Source organism: Calypte anna, chromosome 4A (assembly GCF_003957555.1).
Source record: "Calypte anna isolate BGI_N300 chromosome 4A, bCalAnn1_v1.p, whole genome shotgun sequence".
Lineage (NCBI taxonomy): Eukaryota > Metazoa > Chordata > Aves > Apodiformes > Trochilidae > Calypte > Calypte anna.
Genome location: NC_044248.1, coordinates 18,214,822 through 18,241,685, shown reverse-complemented (window position 1 = coordinate 18,241,685; position 26,864 = coordinate 18,214,822). Strand labels below are relative to the sequence as shown.

Sequence of the window (26,864 nt, the reverse complement as noted above, 5' to 3'; positions counted from 1 at the left end):
TGGTATTTTTGTTGGTTTGTTTTGCCCTTTTTTTTCTTCTATGTTGACGTAACAAATGAGAGACATATGTCAGTTCTAAAAATGTAACATTTTTACCTGGTAGCTTCTGATAGCCTTTGGGAAGGGATCAGTCAGTCATTATTAGCCTTACTGGTTTTCTGTTGGTGTTTATACCATTGCAAGCAAAAGAGCAAGTATCTCAAAACCTGCTAGCACATTCCATGAGGCCAAACTCTATCAGATTGGAGAGTGGGTTATAATTCACCTGTTTAAAAATCTCTTACTCTCTCCAAGAGTTTGATTACCAGAGAGGAACTAAAACAAAGTCTTCCCCTTTTCTTACCCTCTACACTGCCTCCAAAAAAGAATGACCTATAGAAGAAATGGTTGGTCTGGGTGAGGGGGAAGCTATGAAGCAAAGAGCAAAACAGGTGTGATAGTGATACTGTGTTCTGGGCATGAGATAAGGGATAGGTCTCTGCTTGCCCTTTTCAATGGTATGTCCCAGGACAGTAAAAGATTGGAAGTTCATAATCCAGTTTGTCAGAAGCAAATGTTTCTTTGCTCCTGGAAGAGAGCTTGAAGAAGGTTTATAATTATTCCCAGAATCTACATAATGATTTCGGTCTGTGCCTACGTTGGGAGTCAGGTTCTGCCTCAGCAGTGATTTTTTTTTTTGCTTACCTTGGTATGAAACCAGTTTTAGAGCTCTGCTGGGGCATCAAGTGGAAGGGCCTGTGATTTTGATTCCTGAAACAAGATCTTCCCTAAAGCTAATCCTCAAGTAATTATAATAACTAGTTTGTTCCCCTGGCAAAATAGGATTGTGGCACAGAGATCAGGTTGTATTAAATAAGTTCATCTGTTTCTCTTTGCAGAAACTGTAGTTTGAGAAAACTATTGTTTCCTATATTTTTCCTGTGATCTTTCCTGGTTGAAATTATCTGTTACAATGATAGATGTCACCTCACATTAATTCTTTCTTGAGGTCACAAAAATATTACTTGATTAGACATATTAAAACATATATTTTGACAGTATTTGGTCAGTACTGATTCTTTCTCAAAAATATTTAGAGTTGTTAGCCTTATTGTGAAGTTCTGGAGACATAAGTGTTTAAGTCACAGACTGTATCCAAAATTAAGTACAGTCAACACACTATCTACTGTCCTATCTGTTTTTCAGTCCAGTTATGACAAATGCTGTCATGGGCAAGACTGCAGTGTAATTTCTCAGTTTCTTCAGACTTTGAATTTGTTTCTAAGATGCAATATCACTAAAATGATACTGGTCTACAACATGGAATGTTTTATTGGATGAACTTTTCACTATGACCTTAGGTTACGTTGTGGCTTTTTACCCATGACTTAATTTAGGACCTTGTTTCTTTGGACATGCAATAGCTTGGCACCTAGTAACTTATTGCCCCTCTGTGAGTGGTAAATCAGCATAATGCAGATTTTTCTGTGTTGCTATACTAGTTTTTGTGATTTTGCTACAGATTGAGCAATGTTGTATATTAATAGCTCATATATCCATGGCAGCAGCTAAGGTTTTTGATTGAGGACCTCAGTTTTCTTCAAGATAGGAAGTTTCTATGCTTCTTGGTTGCAGAAAAATGTAAAAATACGCACAAAAGACATAGTATCTAGAAACAAATACACATAAGTACTGCATTTGAAAAAAACAACTTACAACATGTGGAGACAAACCCATGACCTTTGAACGCTTGTGGCTGATAATCCTTGCTTGTAGGCATCCTAACCTTTCTGCTGGCTTTCACACGTGCCATTTCTACTGAGTTAGTATCTGTGGTTTTGGTTATAAAAACTTTTTCACTGTGATTAGCTTTGCTTTTGGTTTGGTTTAAGCTTGCTAATGACACAAACATATACTTTTCCTCCTAATCTTAAAACCCCTGTTTGAAGTGTCCTTAAAAACTTCCTTTTTTTGTTTGTTTTAGATGTTGTCAAATATGGTTCTGTGCTTAAGTCCTGTTTGTCCTATTGTGTTTAGTTGTGATTTTTTTCTTAAAAATGCACCTCTACATACTGCATAGGTGTCGTCTAAAATTTTCCTGATTAGAACTAGCATGAGATCTGGCAGAGTTGTTTAACTCCAAGCAGGCTGAAAACACAGGTTTCTTGTTGCAGTCTCTGTAACCTAGACTTTCATGACACTCCTTGTAACTATTAATGTTTGCACTTGTCAAATGGAACAAAGCAGAATAGGAGAGGAGACTGTAAGCACCTTAAAAAGTAGGTCAATGGGCCAGCAGGTTATTTGGCCAGAAAAGAACAAGTGACTTCATTGAATCATGCTTGTAATCATTTTTCTCCTGTTGGCAGATTGGTCTGCTCTGCTTTAATTTCCCATGTTAGCATTTGAATCTTTATTTTAAGCACTCGGGAGCCTCTGTTAGCTGCAGAGGAAGAGGAAACTCAAATTTTCTAATCAAGAGGTAATCATGGTGTTTCCCTTAAAATTCATTAATGCATTTAGGAGTAGCGTAGGCTTTGTTTTTAGATCCTGACCTACCCTTTAGTATTCAATATGCTATAAAATAAGTTTTTTCATAAGTGGTACATGTACATTGAATAGTGAGTATATTTTATTTTAAGAATAGTGATTGAGGCAGAGAGAAGTGATATAAAGACATGAGAAGAAAATGGTTTCAAATAACTTAAAACCGTGGAAAACAGGATGGTTCAAGGGAAGAAACCATATACATGAAAAGTAATGGTGTAAAGGGACTGCTAGTTGGTGATAACATGGTGCTGAATTTCTTTTTATGGAAAGTTTTTTTGGGTTTTCAAAGAAGGGTGTTGATGGCTATGTCTGAGACAGTATCAAAAATGCAACTCAGCATCTCTGCTTGTTGTCAATAGCAGCACGTTCTGGAGTCCTGAATGGCAAGTTTGGAGACTGGGAGAGGAAAAACTGTAACCAAAAAAGCCATTGGAGGCCCAATTAAGAGTTTCAGCAGCCAAGTTGTTGAAATAGTGGTTTAAAAATATACTTTGAAGGTAGCAAGTGCAAGTGAAGATGTAGATGGCTTGGGAGATACCAAATGCAAAAGTAAAAAGCACATCAAGATTGAAGGTTGGCATAAAGTGATTGCTTATGGCAGACATTATTTTTTTTCAGAATATCCATTTTATCAAGAAAACCTTTAATGCAAGGTGAATTCAGATAGTGAAATGGGGATATTTTTACTAAGCAGAATATTGCATTTATAAGTGACTTGTTGAAATGATTACTTTTATTAAAATAAAAAATAATAATTTAAATACTCCTTGTTTATAAAATTATTTTGTTTTCTTTTTACCATTTTAGAATGTAATGCTTTTCTGCAGAAGAGGATACATCTAACTCCACGTTGTTCTTCAAAGGAACCAGGTTTCATCATTAAACCTCACACTTTATCAAGTCTCAAAGTGTAAAAGGTAAAATTGTTCTCTAATAATCAGTAAGGTACCTGTGGCTTTCAGTCATCAACACTGAATGGCTGATCAACAGGTTTAAGTGGTGTCCTTTGTTCTCCAGAACATGACTGAATTTGATTCTTAGAAACAGACATTGTTCTTAATTTCTCTGCTGTTTGCTTTAAACTTCACTGATTTAATTGGAATTACCTCTGCAATCTGACATATTAGTATATGTATGTGCTGAAAATGCTTCACGTATTGCAAATTTGGATGCAAAGACAGAAAGGTCTGGCCTTGAAGAGAGAAACAGTGCACTACAGGTGTATTTCCTTTAGTCTTTAAGTTCTTTTAACTATTTGTCTTGGATAACAAATCTTAGTTCCTAGTTCTGTCATAGGACCCGTGTGCTGAAACAAGAGAATGGCTGTTGAATGCTTTGCTAAAGTGAAGATACTAATTCCTAAATTTTCATTCTGCATAGTGAAGATGTCAGTTCTGTCACTGGTGAAAGTTTTTTGTGGTTATCTGTACATGTATATTTCTTTTCCAGATTAATGGAACAGTTTCTCATTTCTTCTGCTGAATTTCATATTACTCTTGATATCTTTAGTGCTAGGTACCAAATTAATTCAAACCTTAACACAGGGCTGAAAATGTAATCAGTACCTGCCTGTACTAGTGTGTACTATGTAAGCTAAACATAAATGAATTTATAATTGGTGTCTTGATTTTAAACCTAATGTTTCCATGCCAGCGGTGGTAGTTTTACTTTCACTGCTGACCAACCTGTCTGTTGTTGATTACTTTTGACAACAATTTTAACAAATACTTAACTTACTTGCCTCCTGCCATTTTTGGCTGCTTTTCGGATAGGGCCACTCTGCTACCTTATAAAACCTGGCCAAATATTTTGAGCAATTTAATTTGTTGCTATGGCCAGTGCTGTTATTTTTAAGAATTGGAATGAAGGAATGGTTTGCTTCCAACGCCTCTTCAGGGCATTAGGTTTTCAGACCACACCTTGTGATGCATCTTGAAAGTGATTGTGCTGCAGCAGAGATCTCCCAGCTGCTTCCCTGCTGTGCTCAAGACATGAAGATGTGTTTGCTCATCTTGTGAAGCAAACGTGCATAGTATATGTCTGCTGGAAATCCTCAGACCATGTGGTGGAAACATGCCCTGTCTTTCTCAGTTTCTCCATATATTAAGAAACTGAGATTGTTTTCCTGCAGTGCTTTGCAGACTCTAGATCATGGCATTGCAGCTGCCTTATCTCCTGTGGTATTAACACTGCAAGTTCCTTGCAGTGGAAGGAAGCAAATTCTTCCTTCTCAGAAATGATGAGTCACTGAAGTGCTTTAACCCAGCTCCTTTGAAATAAAAGCAATGCCTCTTTACTATTAAGTCTATAACATAGTAAAAAATTCTGAAGATCTGCAAGTTCACTTCATATAAAACTCCTTGCTGCATTCAATTGTTCCTTAATCACTGATACTGTTACAGTCCTGCTGCTCCCTTTCACCAGCCTCTGACATTAGACTTTTCTGTATATCAAGGAGAAAGGTGTAATTGCATTGTGTTAGGTTTTCATAAAAATTTCAGCTTTTCCATACAGTCATGCAATTTTGGAACCTAGAAGTAGGTATTTGTTGAATCAATTCTTATTTTAATTTTAAATTTCTTCTCTCACTAGTTATATTTCATTCACATTTTTTATTCAAAGTTGTATGTACACTTGAAAAAACAAAAACTTCCTACTGAACCTTTGTAATGAGTAAGTGACTTCTTTAAGAAATTGCCAGGATAACTATAGCTTTCTCACAGCATGAAGATCATATTTTAACTGATATCTTACTGTCATCATTTCTTGTCTATAACAATACTGTGCTCAAGAAAAAATAGTAATAAATAAACAATGAATACTAAAAACTACTATATCCCAAATGCTTTCTGTTTGCATAGTTTCTAAATAGAATGTATTGCTTTTGTGGAGTGAATTTTGTATCTGTTCAACCTTCAAAATGAGGGGAGTCTTTTAGGTAAAAGTTAAAATAAAAATCAAAAGCTGTATCTGAAATGAGAGTCAGAGAAAGGTTCAGTCCAGACTTTAAAGTCCAGGTTATGATGGTAATGGAGTCTGTATTAGAGAAGGTAGGAGATGAAAAGCAGAAGGTTGGAATGGAGAGGAAGATGAAGAATAGCTTATATAGCAGATGAAAACTTGAGTATGCTCTAACGAAGAACATTTCTGTCTCTAGATTCACATTTTGATGTGTTTTTTTATTCTCTTACAGGCAGTCGTACAAATGTCTACCACAAGACTAAAGTGTGATGTGTTATGTTTTTTACCATAAGCACCCATAAAATGAGCTCCATTGCAGACAGGTATGTTAATAGACACTTAAGAGTTTTGGGGGAATTGCTGTTCAGTGCTTTCTGCAATAATCTTTTATTGATTTTGTGCTTCAGTATTTGCTTAAGGAAAACAAATATGTTTAAATAATTAGAGATGCAGCAGATGGCAGTAAAGTGACCTGCTAACCTATTTCAAGGAAAAGGTAATAGGCGAGATAGGGTTTCCACCTAATTCCTTAAGCTGGACTTTCTTAGCAGCTTGGGTGAACATCTGTCCTTAATATTTTGGGTATTACCATTTTTTAGACTTCAGGAAATAAAACTTTTATTAAAAGGTAAACCTGTTCTAAATAACAGTAAAAGCAAAGGGCAAAATTTTTCAAGTGCTTGTCTGAGTTCTCAATTATTTTGGTGAAGTTTTGTGGCATTTTACTGAAATTTCATCGGTTTTAATATACAGTTTCTTTTGAATTTCTTTATGTTTCTGTAGTAGCATATTAAATAATTACTTCCTAACATCACTGCTTATTGTAATGTGCAATTGCTTGCTGATAGTTACTTGTGTTAAGGGAAGGAAACATTCAGATAAAAAAAAATCAGGATGGACCTACAGGGGTCAGTGTGGAAAAGCACTCAGACTGAAAGCAAACAGAAGCATTTAGATAAAACATGACAATCCATTGTACAGTAGTTTTGGAAAAACAGAAGAACAGATTTATCCTGACTCTTAAAAAAGAAATGAAAAAAGGTGGTATATGTATGAGGCATCTTCAGAGGAAAATGTGTTCTCATTTTGATATTGTAACAGCTCTTCACTTGTACACAGAGTTTTTGATTGAGGAATATTTATATGGTACTTGGTTAGGATGAAAACGTAATTAATAAATACCATTAGTTTAATATCTATATTAATTGTGTATTTGTAATATTACAAACTTTAATGAAGTGCAGCATATCCCTCAGCCATCTTCCATTAATGGTACTTCAGCCTTAAAGAAAAATGTTCTGTCCTATAAGTATTTCTAGTAATTGTAACAGAAGTTCCTAATAAGTAAAAATAATTACATTTGTCCTCTTTTATTTTCAAAAGGATAAGGTAGTTCAAATAATAAAAAAGATCGAAGAATACAAATCAGTAATGCTCAATTAAGTTTTTATATAGTGTTCTAAGTTCTCATTAGAAATAAACTGAAAATCCTTTGAACTGTGTCAAAAGTTTAAGGTTTTTTGCTTTTTATTTAACAAATGGCCTGCAAGAAGAACTTAATAGCATTCTTGGCTTCAGGTAATTGAAGGTCTTTGCAAGATACCACAGTAAAAGAGTGCTTCAGTTTCCTCGTGTAATAGAGATACTGAATAATTCTTTCTTTCCTTTGTTGTGGTGAGACTCCACAAGAGAGAAATTATACACTCACATATATTTTTTCAGAAATGATGGAAGCATCTTTGATGGGCTGGTGGAAGAAGATGACAAAGATAAAGCCAAAAGGTAAGGTTTTGTGTGATGTAAAGATAAATGTCTTTAATTTGTACACTTGAAGTGTACCAGGACCATTTCTAAACAATAAAAATGTGATTCTTTCATTAATAATATTTATTTAACAGCATTTCTTTTACTATCATTTTTCAGATGTGTTGTGTATTTACAACTGTGATCCAGTAATTTGTATTTGCATCAAAAGATGCATTATTCCAAAGGCTTAGCTGTGCCCCTTCCTTCTCAAATGGTGTCTGAGATTTGGTGTAGGTGGTTTTGTGACAGTTCTCTCAGCAGAGATTCTTAAGGGTCTGTCTGCATCAGGAAGCTGTCAATACACAGCTTTATAATAAGAAGATGTCATGGTTGTTATAAGACATTCACTGTTTTGTTGGTTTTTTGTTTGGTTCTTTTTATTTTCAGAGTGTCTAGAAACAAGTCTGAGAAGAAACGTCGAGATCAGTTTAATGTACTTATCAAAGAGCTGGGTTCCATGCTTCCAGGTAATGCTCGGAAGATGGATAAATCCACTGTACTGCAGAAGAGCATCGACTTCTTACGGAAGCACAAAGGTAATTCTTTTAATTATGTTAAAAAATGGCAAATTCCCAATTGTTTTAATGGTATTCGTTTAGCACATAAATTATTAACAATTTTGCAGCAATTTAAGAAAATTGTCAGAAAATACAAGAAGTTTCCTAGGAAAGATATTCTCAAGGTGATAATTTAAGTAGCAGAGATAAAGCTATTTCTTTACTAATATTTTGCAAAAACAGGACTAATACTTCTTTTGTCCCATAGTTGTCAAAGAAATGTGTCTCCCAAAGAGGTGCCTTTGGTTTTGAAATAACCTTCAAGGCTTTTGTAGTGGGCAGATGGAGCCCTGTAGAATGTAGTAGCTTCATAAGATACAAGTTGTCCAAGTTTCCCTTCACTGGAAAACTCTGCTCATCCATTTCAATGAAAGTACTTGCTAGAAGTACTTATTTTGATATTTAGATAAAACTGGTTTGAACAGTTGGTTTGTCTTTCCAAGTTCCACATAAAGCAAGATAAATCACTGAGAAAGCTAGTTGGATGGAAACCAGTGCTCCCTCACTGCGTGTCAGGTATCCACACACCTGACTGTTTTAACAAAGGTGGTCAATAGGGCACTGTTGTCTCCAGCAAGCATTATTGTGGCATGCAGTGGACATGCAGACCAGGAGCATAGGCCTTTTCTTTTTCCTTTGTAGCTGGAAAAAAAAAAAAACAGAAAATCTGTTTTAGCTGAACTTTCTGATTTTCAAGATGTATCCACTGAGGTCTAAGCCAATGAGTTTGTGTCTCTTGTTTTGTAAATCTTCATGTGAAATGTCAAAACAATTATCTTTGACCATCCTTGCTGTTTTGTTTCTCTATCCATTTGCATCAGCTGATGGTGGGTTATACCCAGATAGATTGTGATGAAGTTTATTATAGATTGTTATTTCTGTCACTAAAAAGTTTTTCCACCAAGGGTACACTTATTTATGGCTGTTTGATATATCTGTGTATAAAAAAAAAAAAAATCCCTGTTCCTTCTCCTACACTTGTTCTTAATATGGCACATTGTGGTTCACACTACCAAAAACAAGATCAAAAAATTCAAGATAATGAGCTCTCTCAGTAGTTAATCTGTTTCTTTGAGTAATTTCTGACTGGGCAGTCTAAGCAGAAAGCAGTAGGGACAAATAGTTATTTATTTCTGAACAGTATATGTATCAAGGTATGATAAATATTTTTCCATGCTATAGCATGTCTCTTCCATTAGTTATGGTTCAAGTAGCATCAGACTAAATAGTGCTAATAAAAGGTAAACATAATCAATGTAAAGGGAAGGGGGATAATTTGTGCAAGAATTCATAGATTTGAGGATTTTTTGCCAAGTAAATATTGATAATGCTGTTTTAATTCTATGACATGTTTCATAACAAAAAGAAAAGCTGTATGAGGACTCCTTTCTGTAAGTCAGTTCTGAAGGTTCAAAGGCCCTTGTGAAAATTGCTTCTTTGTCAAAAGCATTTTATCTTCTATTGATGATTCCTGTCATATAAAATAGAGTGTAGAATGAACATGTGTGTCACGAGCCATCAGTACCAGTCACACTTTTTTCTTCAAAGTGCTTACTGAGATATTTTTAAAATTATTTTTGGTTTTTGTTTTCTTAGGATAAAGGGGCAAAAAACAGCTCTGAAGTTGGATGCCTTTTAGGGAATGGCAAATTTGTCCTTCACCTGGTGGGACGGGTTACAGCTTTGTGTGACTGCACGTATCATTAAGGTCTCTAAAGCTCCAGCTGCCAGTGCTTAGCAGCATTGCTCCGCACTATTTTGTATTAAAACATTCTGGACAAAATGTTGGCAAAAATCAGAAAGATTTTTAACCTCCTGAGGTGCTTGCATCAGTTCGTTACAATAAAGCAGAGTGACCCTAGCAGTATGTTCAACACTGATTGGCTGCTTTATTGTTGAAAGTCCTACCGTGTTCAGCTACCAGGTTTTGATTAACTGCATTGCTTCTGGTTCTTTCTGGACTATTTCTACATTAGCCAGGCTTGGTACTTTGGCAGCAGCTCCAGATGAGCTATCTGAGCTATTGGTCAGATTGGATTCTGTTTTTCATTGGGGAAAAACCAGCAGGCTAAGCACACTGAAATTACATTACTGAGACCTTCTCCTTGACATATTGCCTGTCATGTTCCTTTGAGTTTGTAAACAGGGAATTTATGAAAGTTGTTGAATACTGAAGAGCTTTGCTGCTTGTAATGACAACTGGTGGACACACACAGATAAATACTACAGGTCTTGGCCCAGGTGGCAATTTCTTTTGAGCATGCTTGGTGCTGATGCAAAGCTGCTTCAGATCCAGGATTCAAAGGCTAGATGAGTTCAATGTCCAAGCTTGGTTATGCCTTTTGATTGGTATCTAGCTAGGGAACATGACCTCTCTTTCTCGTGAGGTGACCTCATTTTTGATCTTGTTTATGTATGGGAAGATAATCTATGTAGTTCTTCAAGTCCTGTAGGAATCTCTGTTCAAACTTTATGTATGAATCATACAGGAATTCTGCTGCAGAGTCTGTCACACAGGTCTTAACAGCTGTTCTTGCAAACCTACTGTTTTTTAATGTAACTTCATTTCTTTACAGAAAAGGGTGGGAAGAAAAAGGATAGTGACAGTTTTATTGGGAAAGGTAGAATGACCAGATTGGTCAAGATACTTGAGAATTAGATGTTGTAATGGCCTAAAGTGATCAGGAATATTGGCTCTCTACATTTATGAAAACAACAGTCTTAATAAAATATTTTATTATAGTCATAGAAGAAATAATATTTTTCTGTTGCCAAAATCCATTATGTACTGTCATTAGTTTCAGCATTACTGTGAAGTCTGGAAGAACTGTGTCACAAACTCATAGAAGGAAAAAGAAGACAAATCCTGTTATAACATAGGGAAAAATGACATTTATTTTCTTTCTAAGGAACAACATCTATATTTAATGAATTAATAACAGAGGAGACAGAAGAAGCTTCCTCTGTTTTGTACTGTGTGTATGTAACTTAGTGGGAAACTACGAGCTTTTGCAAGTGTGAATCCTTATGTATATGTTTGATTGTAGAAATTACTGCACAATCAGATGCCAGTGAGATTCGACAGGACTGGAAACCAACATTCCTTAGTAATGAAGAGTTCACACAGTTAATGTTAGAGGTAAATTATTTCTGTTTTTCTGGAAGTAGAATATTTCCTCACAGGAAGTCATTCCATGATGAAAAATTTCATTTTGATAATGCAATTTTTTATTTTCATATTTTAATTGTAGCTACACTTTTTCATGAAGATCTTCACAATTGGTCTGTGTGAAATGTAATGCAAACCAGTTTTTATATTAACTGGATATTCAATTACATAAAACATTATAATGCAGCAAATCCCAAATGAGCATAATTACTGTCAAATTGAAGTGGATATTTCAAATTATCAGCATAAGGAAGATTGTAGTCCAATAAGATCTTATTATGCATAAATTAAAATCTTAATTATAGAAAAGGCTCCACACAACTTTTGATCAGTAAAGAGATTTCTTTACTCACTATGCTTTCCAAAAGTAGTGTGTGAGCATCACTGTGCTGAAGGAGGTTACATGAATAGTTGGGCTACTACTCTTATTAGTAGAAGCTATCGTTTCATTGGAAATAAAGATAAGTAATTTTTATCTTTTTATTGGAACAATTTCTAATATTTAAGTGAAAAATACCAAAGTAAATTAACAAGTACCTTTTACTTTCATTCCATATTTAAACTTGTTCTTTGAGGCACACGTTTAAAAAGTAAAAAGCTTTGATTTTCTGTGCTTAAAAAACTTCCCAAAAAATCCTCTGTGGTGAATTTGTGTATTTTTTCCAATAAGTTAGTGAAGTACTGATCAGAACTGTCTCACAGTTTTCAAATTTCAATAAAACTTGCTACAAGTTTATTTTCTTGAGATTTGGATAATGCAGATTTTTAATACTGAAATTTCACCATTGATTTACTGATCTCAACACTTTTTTTGCTTGTTCTTATTTTTCCCACCTTTTCTTGCTTTTGTCTCTAGATCATTTTTTCATTTTTCTGGGTTTTCTGGTATTTAAAATGATGGAATTAAAAATAGCAGGGAGACAGAGTGGGAAATGGGGAAACATTGACTAGCAGTATATGGTCTTGCTTCTGAAACCAAAACCACAGATTATTTAAAAACAGAACTGTGTGGTAATTGTAATGCTTGTAGTATGAAAGGAAAATTAAGTGTTATTAGTGCAAATTATTACCGTGTTTAGAATAAACTAAAATTGGTCAAAGTTATTTTCTGTGTCAAATACAGCGTAACATTTTTAATGTGATATCTGTTGCCTTTTATTTAACTACCCATTATGTTTAATTTCAGGCTCTTGATGGTTTTTTTTTAGCAATTATGACAGATGGAAATATAATATATGTGTCTGAAAGTATAACTCCCTTACTTGAACATTTGCCAGTAAGTACAAATTGCTTTCAGTAAGATGTCAGTTTATCTATGGTTGGTGTTCTGCTGTGGGTAGTAATTACCTCTTGGCCTTTTGGGCATTACAGAATAGATGTGTGCTTTGTTCTAATACTTCTGCTTTTTCTTCAGCACAACTTCCTACTGGTCTATCTTTTCTATTAAACATTTCCTTTGAAAATAAAGAGTGCAGTGGGTACTTTGTTAGGCAGAATTACAAAGTGCCAGACTAGCATCAGTTTCTCTTCAGTGTAACTGACATAACACAGCTGACTGCAGGAGAGCCTTTAGAGGTTACTCCTCTCACAGTCTCTGCCTGAGTCAGAAGGATATTTCTGAAGAGTTTTATAGAATTAAAAAAAAATATTTTACTCCATTCTTGCCAAAGAACTCTTATAAGAAATACATTCCTGCTGGTTCTGCTTTTTAAGCCAGTTATATACTTTATGTTGTATCACATTCATTCATCTTTAATCTTGGTGGCATAGATGGTAAATATGGTATTCAGAAATGAGGCAAATCAGTACTCAACGTGCAAAACAACTGATGTGAAACAATGTGTTATTTTTTTATAAGAGAGAGACAAGTTACTGTTACAGGCTAGTTGTCTTACTGTGATAAGAGTACTTTGTAAAACTTGGAATGGCATATTTGGAAAAAGATTCTTTGAAACACAAATTCCCCTGAGGTATCCATTATATGCACTTGAGAATTTTTTAAATGTGCAGGTAACTGTGATTTTTTTTTTTTATATAAAAGTAGAATTTATCAAGTTTTTGGAGGCAGATTTGTCCTTTGCTTTAAGGTGTGATTTATATATTATAAAGATACATTCTATGATCTCTGTTTTCTGAATTCTTAATCAAATACATTTATGCATATAATCAGTTGTTTGATTTTATTGCTTTCCTCTTTTTCCCAATTTTGTGTACATAGTTGCAAAATTGATGATAAAATTTATGCATAAGATCAATTGCAATTGGATAAATCATTTGTAGTAACTTATATGATGTATGGAGTGACTGGTTTCTGTTCCAAGATGCCTTTTCAATGTATTGGATGCCACTCGCAGGTTACAGTGCTGTAGAGCAACACCCTATAATTGCTAATTAAAATGTTTCTTTACATGGAATTGCTGCATCCCAGGGAGGATGATACAAGCTCCATTGTACTTTATTGTACATCTGCTGTGTAAACAGTTTGCAGTGCCAAAATTAAAACAGATCAAAGTGAGATTTTTTTTTCTTGCAAAATATTCGTGTGTATTTCAGCAGGTGGCTTTGCTGAGTCAGTAGTTCTTTTCTGATATGTGGAATTGTTTTGCATTAATATAGAAAACTTTGTGACATTGTGCATTTTACTTTATTTTAATGCTTTTTAAATGTGTTTCTTTCAGTCTGATCTTGCGGATCAGAGTGTATTTAATTTTATCCCAGAGGGGGAACATTCAGAAATCTATAAAATACTGTCTTCTCATCTACTGGAAGGTGATTCATTGACACCAGAATACTTAAAATGTGAGTAGTTATTGCAGGTTAACCCCAGTAGGCAGCTCAGCCCCACACAGGCACTTGCACACTCACCCCAGTGGGATGGGAAAAGAATCAAAAGTGTAAAAGTAAGAAAACTTGTCAGTCAAGATGAAAGACAGTTTACTAGGTAAAGCAAAAGCTTAATTTGCTACTTGGTATCAGCAGGCAGGTCTTCAGCCATCTGAAGGAAGGCAGGACTTCCTCATGTGTAATGGTTACTTGGGAGGAGAAACCCTCTTCTCCTTTCCCCAGCTTTCTTTGCTGACCATGATGGTGAATGGGATCCTTCAGGTCGTCTCCCAGCCTGTGCACCCTCAGCCTGCTTACAGGCAGGGCAGTGTAAGAAGCTGAAAAGGCCTTGACACTGTGTAAGCACTGTTCAGCAGTAGCTGAAACATCCCTGTGTTATCAGTGCTGTGTCTCAAATCCAAAACACAGAACTATATGAACTGCTGTGAAAAAAATTAACTGTTCCAGGCAAAGCCAGTACAGTAATTGTGATAAAAATAATCTGGTTTCTATTGCATTTGCTCAGTTCTTTTCTTCCAGTGGTACTTAAACAGAAATACAAGGGTGACATTTGAGCTGAAGAACAGAAAAGCATTTTTGTGTTCCCACCCTACATGCCCCTTTCAAAGACTAAAATTTTCAGTGTTGCATTGCTTTTCACTCTGTGACTTTCCTGTGTATTAGAAATGTCTTGTTCATATGACTTCTGATTAGACAGTTATAGCAGTTAGAATAAAACAATAGAATAAAAGAATAAAACGTAGCCTAACGGGTTGTAGACATGCATGCTTCAGTAAACTTGAGTTTAAGACAGCTGCTTCTTTAAAGTAGCTCTGGTTTTTAGGGGTTTTCTTTGTCATTAGCATGCAGGCCCTTCATGCACAAATTTTGAAGTTCTCCATTTCTGTAGGTTAGTTAATATCACAGTGGTTACAAGCAGAGACTAGAGTAGCCATTTGCAATCACAACATTTATAATACCACAATAAGTATATAGCTTAATTTTTTTCCTGCTTTCCATTTAATGTTACCTGTGAGCTTCATCAAGTGTGTAGCCCTTTAATTTATTTGTTCTTTTCTCAGCAAAAAATCAACTAGAGTTCTGTTGCCATATGCTGCGAGGAACAATAGACCCAAAAGAGCAGCCTACGTATGAATATGTAAAATTTATAGGAAATTTCAAGTGTTTGAATAATGGTAAGTAATTTCAGTGTTGTTAAAGTGAATCACTTAGGTAGCTTCACAACTAAACAGGCTTAGAACCCTTGTACAAAACTTCTGTGTCACTTCTATATTGCATAAATGAAAAAAAGCAAAAGCACCTCTGAGGTATTGCATGTCTGTGCACTTGAATGCAAAATGTAGTTATTATTCTTACTGCTTTTAATTAAAGAAACCTAGCATGTTGTAAAACAATTTTAAAAATAACTTATGGGAAATCAAACACTTTAAAATAAATAACTTGAATTTCATTAAGCATAATCTGTACTTAGGCAGGTAAGCAACTAACTTGAAAATCAATGGTACTGAGTACCTGCAGTTCATTATGCATTGAGCTGGGAATTAAAATGTAGTTTTCCCCCTCATTTCAGTTCTGTGCTTTCACTGACAAGAGTTCCCACTCAGGTGAGTGGATGGGCCATTACAGTTGTATGCACTGAGTTCCTTCTCCCTTCCATTGGAAATATTTTTATTACTTAATAAAACTACTAATTCTGTTCCTCTATACAATATCTCCAGACTGTTTGGCCCTGCTGACTAATTACTTGACAGGCATCTTTATTTGGTCAGCCAGACAAATGGACTGTGCAGTGTGAACAATATTAAATCTTCAAAAAGATCACCCCCCAAAATACTATAAAAACCAGTATCTTGTAAATAAACGTGTATTTTTTTTTAAGCAATACTAGTATTTTTCTTACAAACTGGGGAGAGACTGAGTGTTAGTGCCACATGCAGGTGTGTCATATAGGAAGGACAAGAAACAGTCCTCAAAAGGCCAAATATAGCACTAGTCTTGAAAGGAGGAGCTGGGAAACTGCAGACCTATTGGTTGCAATTCAGTGTTAGAAAAAATTCTATAAAAAAATAATTAAACTCTATGTGAGCTTCAGTAAGCCAGCAAGGAATTGAACAGCAATAATTTTTGATTTTTCAGGAAGAAATAGCAACAAATCAGTTCAGTTTCCTCTACCAAAGGGATGTAATGCACTATGTGCTTAAGAGGAAAATTGCAAATAAATTATAGGCATTTTTAATGTACTTTTGACAATTATATTGTTGTCACAAATATGCAAAGGAAACACATGTTAATTAAGATTGCTGCAGAATTGAGGTGGCCTGCAGTAACTGGTTGGAGAGGTTACCAATATTCATTGTCAAAATGGAGTTTTAAAGGATTTCTGGATTTGATCAGTATTTTCATTAATGCTTTTAGTAACAGAACTTAACCTTCAGTCATGAATTGATGCAAGAACACTAGAACTAGGACAAGAATACAGCCCCAAATTTAGAATATAAATTATTTTAGAAGACATAAACAAACAAAGTTGATTAAGAGCAAATGCAAATTACTGCATTTAGGAATAACAAACTATTTGGACAGGGGAAAAAATTTCAGTCAGCTGGATAACATTCCTTTATAAAAAGGAGTTACTGTAGGATGTAAACTGAACATGACCAATCACCAACTTGTTAAAATGCAATAGTCTTGCTAAATGCAGTCTAAACCACAGGGAATTGCTTTGAGCAGCCTGCTCTCTAGTGGAGTTGTCCCTGCCCATGCAGGTAGTTGTAACAATGTGATCTTCAAGGTCCTTTCCAGCCTGAACCATTCTGTGAAATAAACTCTCTGTCCTTACCCACCCATATGTCCTCATCCAATTCTTGACACTCTTTGTCAGGAGTAACTAAAGCAGCTGGAAAGAGTTCAGAATAGAGCAATGAAAGCATTGAGAAATTTAAAAATCTAGCTTACAAGGTGAGATAAACTCTGACAAAGAGGAAGGAAATTGTTTTCTTTCTGGTGGAAAGAGCAAGGAGCAGCAAGCTTAAGTTGCATGAGCAGACTACAGTAGAAGTTCTAATCTAGAGCTGGACTAGAACCAGTTAGACTTGGAAAAGCATGAGAGCATTTTGGAGTCACCATTAATAATGCTTAGTAGAGCTAAACTAAATGGTTATCTGCTGTAAATGAAATACAAGGTTAATCTGTTATGAGATATAGTACATCTTTTGCCCTCTTGGGATTCCATCCATCCCTGTGATTCAGTAAATGGAATTTGTTCAGTTTTGCTGGGTGCCTTGATTCTTTCATGTATGTAGTAGTTGTGCCTTTCATTTTTCTGTCAGTATATCTTCAGCCTTCATAATTTGAATGTGATACAAGCCTGAAAAATACCTCAGAGTTCAAAAGAAAAAATTACTGACAGTGTATACAGAATGAATTGTAAAGATACTTCGGTGTATTCCAGTAATTTTTTATAGCTACCCAGAAGTGTTAGAATTGTTACTGTTTTTTGCAGGCTGTTTTGTCAGATAACATGCTAGCTGAAATTTTACCTCTTTGAAAGAGTTACTTGTTGGTCATGTTCCCTTTAGTACTGGACAGCTACTATTCCTGTGTTTACTCTATATACATGTGTATACACCTTTTTCTTAATGCCTGTTAAGTTATAAGCACACAACATAAGAAAAATACTGGTCCATTTGTCTTATGTTCTGACTGCCAATTTTCTCCATGCTTATGTTGTAACCTGCATTGACCTTTTCTGTGTCTTCCTCCAGTTCCCAACTCTGCACACAACGGTTTTGAAGGAACCATTCAGCGATCACACCGACCTTCATATGAAGACAAAGTTTGCTTTGTAGCCACAGTTCGATTAGCTACACCTCAATTTATCAAGGTACATACAAATGAAATCACTTTTATATAATTTTATAACTTATTCCGAACAGGAAAACTTCAGAGAGAACTCGCACAACATTTCATATTTTCATATCATAACATTTTCATATTATTCATGAAAACTGTAAGGAATTCTAGTATATAAAAGTCTGTTCCTTCACACACAAATAGGTTATTTGTTAAGTAAAGCATCAAATGAAGTTGTTATGGTGAATACCATTTCTAAATAGTGATATAAAATAGTAATATGTGAGAAATTAATTCAGAAGTCTATAGGAGTATAATTTAACAAGTTGACCTTAAGCAAAATGAAAGATAACACTATGATTCCCTTTTCACTGAAGACATTAATAGTTTTGGTTTAAACTTGTATGTGAATTTTGCTTTGCTGATGGTCTTGCTGGAGTGTAGCACAGAAGGAAATCTGGTAGGGCTAAATGAAAGCTTAACATTACTTGTCAGTAACTGAGAATTGGGTTTGAGGGACCAGAACTCTCATTTTGTTTCAGTACTGTTTGTTATTCAGTAACTTGATTGTTTAAAGAGAAATTTTGCTTAACTGCTGATGTACAATGAAGGTATAATTCCAAGTTTAGAATTGGATGTGTATGAAATTTGTAGTTTACTAAGTGTAATCCTGTTCCTCACCAAAATCATAAATACTTGGGATACAGTAAGTATAGGATTATCTGTGTTTGTGATTTAGACTGCTTTATGCAGAATAGTTTTATTACAGAATAGTCTGCTATCTAATTTATGTTCTTGCAATTCAGTTGTAAAGAAATGCTATGAAATGTATATATAGCACATGGTTAAACTGCTGTCTGTCATGCAGGACTCTCTGAATATTTAAATATTCTGCCTCTAAAAGTTGAGTGCACTCATATCTTAAACTGAAGATTGTTGGCAGTAGCCCCTGAAAACATGGTCTATAGACTTTGCACTTTAAAAGTGTCAGGGAGCCTGTGGAGAAGTCATAGGAACTTCTTCAGCTCTCTGGCTGAATAGGAATTGAATGACTCCAGGCTGCATGCCAAGACAAGTTTTTTTATTTTTCCTGAAGCCATGGAAGATGAAATTATAGAGCCTCTACTGCCTAAGGGGATTTTCATGTTACAGAGGTTTTAAGATCTTCTCAAGGGTTTTGAGGAGTGCTGCTCATCTGAAAAATCTTGTGAAGAAGACTAACATTAGAGTGAAGACTTCTAATATGACAATACTTGCTTATACTCTTGTATTTACTCATACTTGTAACTTCTGAAGCTGGCATTGACTAGACTCTAGCAAATAAATGTTATATAGGAACTTGACCATCCTGGTAGCTAATAGATGTGTGATGCAGACAGTAATGAGATGAGTATTTTAGTGTCATTTAAATGTCATTTTCAAGGATACACTGTGCTTTTGCAGGAAGCCATAGTATTCATTAGACTAATGTCTGAAAGTTGATTTGTGTCTATGACCCCTCCGCCCCCTTGCTGACCTCTTTGTAACAAAATATGCTACAGATCTTGCTCCCCAGTGAAGAGATTTGGCTCTACACTTTTCTTTGAAAATTTTTTCTTGCATTTTGGCTGGTAAATGATCGAATCTAATCAAGAAGTCAAGATTAATCCAGTCAAAAGGATTTTAGCAGAATACTTTTTTGTTATAAATGAAAGACCTTTCTTTTCTAGATGCCTTGTTGACAGCTTCAACAAGATGCCTTGTTGAACAAGGTAGCTTCTGCCCAGGGGTATTTTCCAGTAAATCATTAATATAAATGCATTGAGTAATTGGATACTAACCAGCTCCTCTCTAACAATTATGTTTTTACTGTGGTTTTACTGCCTGCACTTAAGTTATTTTTACTTTTGTTTTGACTTGTGCAAAAAAAGATCAGATCGAAAGAAACAACAAATCAGAAGTATATCTCAAGGATATACACTTGCTCTGTAATTTCTTTTACTTCACTGTGAGTGGTGTTTTTAAATGTTGTAATCTTTGGAAAGTAGATGAGATTTCTGTTATAGGAGTAGTTTCAGTTTTGATGGTTAAGTCTTGCCAACTGGAAGTTACATTGAGAGTTAAAAACTTGTGCCCAGAGTGATTTTGTTCATCACCTCCATCATATAACTCCCTTTCTAGTCATTAGCTTTTGATTTCACTCTAGTGAAGATGAGAAAAAACATTGCCTAGTTATGTTAACTTTCTTCTTTCACAGAAAGAAATTTATAAATATGTATTCAAAGAACTGCAAAGTACGCACTTAAACTCTTCATATTATAACCTGTAAGAATTAAAAGGAAGGTGATCCCTTTGCAGGAATAAGCAATAATAATTAGCAATAATAAGTTAGTCTTCTACTGCATTTCTGGGCAGCCCTATTTTAGTTATAGATGTCTGCAGAGCAACAGTGTGCTCGTCTGTCCCCACCTACCATGCATATTGGTGCAGCAGCAGGTTCTATACTGTAGTCTGTAATAAGATGTGGTGTCCAGTCATCAGGAGATGCTACTGTGCACCTGGCAATTGGCTTGCACACTGCAGGTTCTTACAAGTGTGACAAACATGTCCAGGTGTTCAAGAAAGGAAGATTTACTGATCTTTAATTTTATTGTAATACTTTGAGGGTTGTATCTGTGTGTATGCATGTGTTCCATCATCCATCTTTCTTCTTGGAAGGCAGTGCAAGAGGACTTTGCAAAAAAACCTGACTGGCTTTGGGGACTGAGCTCTGTTACTTATCTCAGCATGAGGCACAGTACTTGGTGGGGCATCCTCACCTCTTTGGAAGGGGACAATAGAAATTGATTGACATGTACTGATTGCAGGTATATCTGAGCAGAATACATCTTAAATGATGTACAGAATACCTTAAGGATTTGTTGTAATAGTGTAACAGCAATTTTCTTATTGTTTTGAGTACTAAACATAAGAATAGCGTGTTACTTGTAGTGTGTGTCTGTGCCCTCAAACCAAAGTGATTTAGAGTATTCTGTATTCACTAAAAGGAAAAATCCTATTCCAAAACTCAAAATAATGCGACCACCTTGCTATTGTTTGGTTTTACTCAATATAAATATAAACATAAATTATAATTGGAGTATCTGGTGGGAGTGTTTGATCTCTTCTTTTGCTTGTTACAAGTTAAAAGCATAACTTCAGGAACTTTGGATTTCTGCTTGTACCACTGTGTCTGAAGACATCAAGCTTGAGTTTAATCTCAGATGGGGTTGTTTCATTTAAGTCAACTGAGTGTCAGCCTGACACAGCTGAATTAAGTTTCTACCTGGGTACTATGCATCTAAACAAGCAAAATCAATGAAGCTTTCTAAAAATAACATTATAATTGTTGTGGAGTTATCTACTAACTTTAGGTAAGTCTGAATTTCGAAAGAGTTTATGAATTAGAATAGAGCAGTTTTGAGAGAGATTTTTATTTTTTTACTTTTTAGGAAATGTGCACTGTTGAAGAACCCAATGAAGAGTTCACATCTAGACATAGCTTAGAATGGAAGTTCCTATTCTTGGATCACAGGTGCAATTCCTTCTATGTATAGCAGAAATAGTAGCTGAATCACCCTGGTGGCTATAATATTTAGAGTTCTCTAATCATCATTAACTACTCATAGCTTATGTTGGGTTTAATTTTTAATTTTTTTCAGAGTGCATACTGTAAACAAGAAAACTTGTATAATGAAATAATTTTATTTGCTTGTTATGTGTGAAAGTAAAATGACATTAAATTTTGTATTACTTAGGGCACCTCCAATAATAGGTTATCTTCCATTTGAAGTTTTGGGAACATCGGGCTATGATTATTATCACGTGGATGATCTAGATAATCTGGCAAAATGTCATGAGCATTGTGAGTACAACCACATTGCTATCATTTAACAGGTTTGCTTTGTAGATGTCAGTTTGATGTTTAATAAATCGGAGTTGACTGTTGTAGTGAAATCTTGTATAACTGAGTGAAGCATCTTTACTCCCATTCATTTGAGATTATTGCACTGCTGATCTTCATCTTTTTTCTTTTTATAGAGAACCACAAAACAGATTTAACTATCATATAATTAAGAGTTTTCATTATGATAAATTGGAGTGTACAGCACTTTGATTTAAACTTGTCTAGTTCTTTGGATAGTATTTAAAAGGCTCTGTGATGTTTAATAAATGAAAAAAGAAAACGTAAATGTGTAATAGAATAAGCTTTCTGTTTAGCTATGGTTTTCTTTATAAAGCTGTATTTAAATTTTAGCACATAATTTTTTCACAATATGTAAAAAATACAAAAATGGAAGTTTGAATTCTGCAGTTCTCTGTAAAAAGCAGTGTAACTTTTTATATAGATAGATAGATAGATAGTTTTAAAGCTGTTCTTAGTCATTTCCATAATGGCGGATTTGGTCATGGTTTTGGGCTGGATGAAGCTATGAAATATTTATTATGTAATTGCAGTATTTACAGACTGGAAAGACAGTAAGCTTTATTCTTCACTTTTATAGTAATGCAATATGGGAAAGGGAAGTCATGTTACTACAGATTCCTTACAAAGGGACAACAATGGATTTGGCTACAAACACATTACTACATCACATATCATCAGTGGAATTCCAGGCCAGAGTTTATTGTCTGTACACACACTGTTGTAAGGTGAGTTTTTTTTAAATCTGATTAGCAATGGGAGCTATTTTGCTGGTATTTTTGGAAGCAAAGAAATGATAGCATTTTAAAAAATCATTGGAATACTTTCTGAGAAACTTAATAAATGAGGTGAGGTACCTCTGAGGAGTTTGGTTTTTAAGGCATATTTTTTAAGTCATCCAAGACTGTAGTAGTCACGTTTGGATTGTTCTTCTAGTTATGCAGAAGTTAGAGCAGAAAGACGACGAGAACTTGGTATTGAGGAGTCTCTTCCAGAGATAACAGCAGATAAAGTGAGTGTCTTATATAATTTTATTTTACCTCTTCTTCTTTCATAGTAGAAATATTATATATAATCAAATACATAGCTGCAAAAAGTGTTTTGTGCTGTTGCAGATAATTATTTTGATCTCTAAATAATATGACTGTTCAAAATGATCAAAGTAGTCTAGCAAGAGTGTTTAACTGTATTCTGCCCTGAACACTTACCTGCCTCTTTTTAGGAATTCATGTATATCTATTTGTAACATGAAAACATCTGTAAATCATTGCGATCTGATTCCTGCAGAGTTTGGTTCATAAATGTTCTTCCTTACTGGAACCATCTGTAATCTGAAAAACCAAGGTCAAAGCATAAAGATGGCTTAAAGGAATTCACAGGAGGGCAGCAGGAGCTCTTCTGTTGTGTCATTCACACTTCTTATATGTATACAAAATTCATTTTGAATTAATGTCCCTTGGAAGCTCAGTAAATCTTAGATGCTCTGTTGAGTTTGCCTCTGGCAGTTCAGAAATGTTTTTTTCTTGGCAGTTCAGCATGTTTCATCTGACAGTGCTTTTTCTAGTGGTATCAACTCACCCTTCCTCTAAAGAATAAGCAGTTCACTCATTACACAGATGCTCAGAGTGAACTGAGTTGCCAGAGAAGGTCAGCTCTGCAGTCAGTTTGTGGCTTATTGTTGTGTTAAAGGGGAGTAAAGAAATTTGGCAGAAAATAAACCCCCTTGCAATTCAGCAGACCACGAAATATTAGAGGAGCTGGAGATGGCTGGGCTTAGATTCTGAGTGATAGCAAATTTTTTGTAGTAGGCCAGAAAACAAGTGTTCAGATGCACTACTAACATCACACTACCCTTCCAGTTGTGTTTAATAGGAACTGTCACAGACACACACTGGAATTCAGTTGCACTCAGTGGGGTTTCTTACCACCAGACTGATGAATAGTGTGATAGCAATATACACGTTCTTTGGATTGCCAGTGATAAATTTACTCTCTGCAAAGCACATGCAAAATACCCAGGTTATGAGTAAAGGAGGTGACTCGATGGAGATTTCCTGGGGAGGGACAGCCCAGCCAAAAGGTATAAAATTCCAGGAGGAGCATTCAGGCCCAAACCGTGTATGGAGAGATTTATACTATTAAAGAGACTCTACAGAAATTTATATTATTCCCAGGGAGACACTTGATCCAGTCGAGTGTTTGAATCTTATCCAAAGGTGTCCCAATGGGGGGACAGAAGAGAAGCTGAGCCCATCAACTGGTTCCAGAAGTCAGGGGTATCCCAGCGACTGCATTTTCCCTGACATCCTTTCCCTGTTGGCTGTTTTTATACTATTTTACCTGACAGGTGGAGCTTGAGTTACTCTAGTCAAGCATATCTTTCTTATGACATTATATTATGGTGCAAAGTTCTCTTGCTTTGTGTTTAAAGGTATAGGCTAGAGAAAATTCAGAGTGCAAGCTCAGTGATCGGTGGTCGCCCCTTAGAGAGCTTCAGAGATGGAGGTGTGTTTTTGTTATTGTAATGAGATTGTAATGAGCAAAGTTCAACTTAAGGACAACATTTTGTCAAAGGGTGGTAGTTTGTTGGCCCAGGGTATCAAAAGTGCAGTCAGTTGGTATTGGTGCCACAGAGTGTGGCTGCAGTATCTCCATGTTGCTCCACCCTCCATGCAGTTTCTCTTGAAGTAAGCACACTGAGTACCCCTGATAATGCCAACATCTAAGGTAATCATGGTACACTAGGCACCAGTGCTGTGCCTTTATTTAGGAAGTAAAAGTGGGTCATTTGTAGCAATTATTGCCATTATTCCACACCTGTGTCTGCATACATTTTGGTTTACAGGCTTATACAGCTTTGCTTTGGTTTCTTCTCTGAGATTAAAATTCTCAAATAGAAACTAAACTTACAGGTATCACGCAGGCCACTAGTTCTGCACAGTCAACTTTGTAAGGGGGTTGATTAGACACAGCATGATCTCAGATACTTGCTAAAGGAAATGTACATTGTATGCTGAATCAGAGAAAATAATTTGTAAAAAAATGTTTGTGTTTCTTCAGAGTCAGGACTCTGGGTCTGACAATCACATAAATACAGTGAGTCTCAAAGAAGCACTGGAAAGGTTTGATACCAGCCCCACACCTTCTGCTTCCTCCAGGAGTTCAAGAAAATCTTCGCATACTGCAGTATCAGATCATTCATGTAAGCACCAACTGCTGAAAATATAATTGTCTTCCTTGTGAAGGCTTTCTCTACTTTAATTAAATCTTGCATAACTAGCAGTTAATCATCATTGTATGAAAAGTGTACAAAGGGAAATGTCCCTTTTTGATTGTTCAGAGATCTGCTGGCAACTCGAATTTTCAGAGGTCTTATAGTGACTTCCGCTTCTAGAAGTAGTGTAGCAGACCCTGGAACACCCATCAGCTTGCATAATTGTTGGATAGTCAGGGTTAAAAAAGAGTCCAAGCCTTAATCTTTTTTTTATTCATGAAAAGCTTCCTTTGACTTAATTACTGCATTGCAGAATTGAGATTACTATTAACATGTCTCTTTCTGTTGTGACTGAACATTGTCAGCAACACCAACTAAAATGACAGTGGACACGAGCACTCCTCCAAGGCAAAGCTTATCTGGTCATGAAAAGACTGCACAAAGAAGATCATCTATGAGTAGTCAGGTAACTCTCCAGAGAAAAATTTTATACTTAATCAATGTAATGCACCTATAAAAGGTATTGATAAACCCATATAACTTCTCTTTTGTTTATTCTGAAAATACGTAACTTAAACTTGGAATGCATGGCCATCAGAATTGTATCATCAATATGCAACCTCAGCAACACTGCATTTTAAGGGAAAACAAGTGGCATTAGGGTTTGCAAGATTGTGTATGAAACTTTGCTTTCACTCACAACTTTTTTTACAAATTCTGCGTTTTATATATATGTGTGTGTATAAGTAATTGTATACATACATGTATATTGCCCACATAATGTTGTGTGTCCCTGTAGAGAATTCATATAATTCATATATACTCTAAGAATATTAGTGAATGCTTTCATGTAATTTCTGAAATCTTGGTAACATGAGAAAATACAATGTTGAACTAACACATTCACTTTAAAAACAGAATGTTTATTAAAATACACATTTAAAAAAAATTATTACGTTTAAGAATACGACAAAGGAGTGAGCTTTCAAACTTGCTGAGGTTTTCCCTTACTGCAAATAACACATCTAAAACAGTTGTAATTGTAATTCATGTTTGTTTGGGCTTTTTATACCTACTGCTTTTTATGATTTTAGCAGTGGAAAAACTACACATATTGTGTTTATAATCAATTGCTCTTATGTTACTAATTCTGCAGTGTATAAGATTAGATAAATTAGGTGCTGTTTTAGACCTCCCCATTCATGGAACAATCTTTTAAATTCTAGTCTTTAAGCTCCCAGTCTCTTGGACAGCCAGTTGCACAGCCAACAATGTCTCAGCCTACAACTTTACAGCTCCAGTCTGGCATATCCCAGGTATGGATTCAGTTGGTTTTATTATTTCTTCTTTTTAAACAGTCTTGTTCTGAATATAAGGTTAGGGTCTCTTTCAGAAACTGAGTCCTTTGGTGCCAAAGTCACCTTTAACATTATTCTCTTGAAATGAGCAAAGTCTTCTATTTGAAGCTTTTCCTTTATTTTTTTCCCTACTATTTGGCTGTATAATTTTTGCTCTTTACCAAATACCATTTAGATAAAATATTGTGAATTTAAAAATGCATCAAATATTGATGGGTAACTTTCTACACTTATGCTTGCAACATAAGGCAAGTTAGTCTATAAAGCACTTCTGTGAAATAAGAACAGGGGTATCAAGTCCAGCCAAAGATCTGTGTCCTCTATATAGGATAGAAGCATCCAAAGGTTATATTGACTTGTGACTCATAGCAGCTTCCTAGAGAAGAACAAAAGTGACAAACATATTTTCTCTGTGGGCTCAGACTTCAACAGTTCATGACTAAGGTTATTCCCAAGTTACTTGCATATGTTCTGAGTCTCTCTAAGGAGGTTTTTTTGATAAACTGGTACAATTTTAATTTTTAAGCAGAGAGAGCTTTATCACACACAGTACCATGTAAATTAGTAAGGCATTTTATAGTCTTGATGATTTGGACACCAGGCAATTTCTTTTGCTTTGGGATTTTTTTTT

General features: G+C 35.2%; 1 protein-coding gene across 1 annotated transcript in view; it reads left to right on the top strand.

Moving 5' to 3' along the window:
- CLOCK (clock circadian regulator) overlaps nucleotides 1-26,864 on the top strand; it is a 60,791-nt gene that overhangs the window by 22,247 nt on the left and 11,680 nt on the right. The window contains exons 4-19 of the mRNA XM_030449646.1: nucleotides 3,337-3,446; nucleotides 5,723-5,813; nucleotides 7,213-7,272; nucleotides 7,684-7,832; nucleotides 10,901-10,992; nucleotides 12,209-12,298; nucleotides 13,701-13,821; nucleotides 14,928-15,041; nucleotides 17,631-17,749; nucleotides 21,189-21,271; nucleotides 21,495-21,601; nucleotides 22,242-22,389; nucleotides 22,598-22,673; nucleotides 24,722-24,863; nucleotides 25,241-25,341; nucleotides 26,102-26,191. Of these exons, the coding sequence (XP_030305506.1) occupies nucleotides 5,767-5,813; nucleotides 7,213-7,272; nucleotides 7,684-7,832; nucleotides 10,901-10,992; nucleotides 12,209-12,298; nucleotides 13,701-13,821; nucleotides 14,928-15,041; nucleotides 17,631-17,749; nucleotides 21,189-21,271; nucleotides 21,495-21,601; nucleotides 22,242-22,389; nucleotides 22,598-22,673; nucleotides 24,722-24,863; nucleotides 25,241-25,341; nucleotides 26,102-26,191 (1,539 nt within the window). The 5' untranslated portion in view covers nucleotides 3,337-3,446; nucleotides 5,723-5,766. The remainder of the gene's footprint in view (nucleotides 1-3,336; nucleotides 3,447-5,722; nucleotides 5,814-7,212; nucleotides 7,273-7,683; nucleotides 7,833-10,900; nucleotides 10,993-12,208; nucleotides 12,299-13,700; nucleotides 13,822-14,927; nucleotides 15,042-17,630; nucleotides 17,750-21,188; nucleotides 21,272-21,494; nucleotides 21,602-22,241; nucleotides 22,390-22,597; nucleotides 22,674-24,721; nucleotides 24,864-25,240; nucleotides 25,342-26,101; nucleotides 26,192-26,864) is intronic.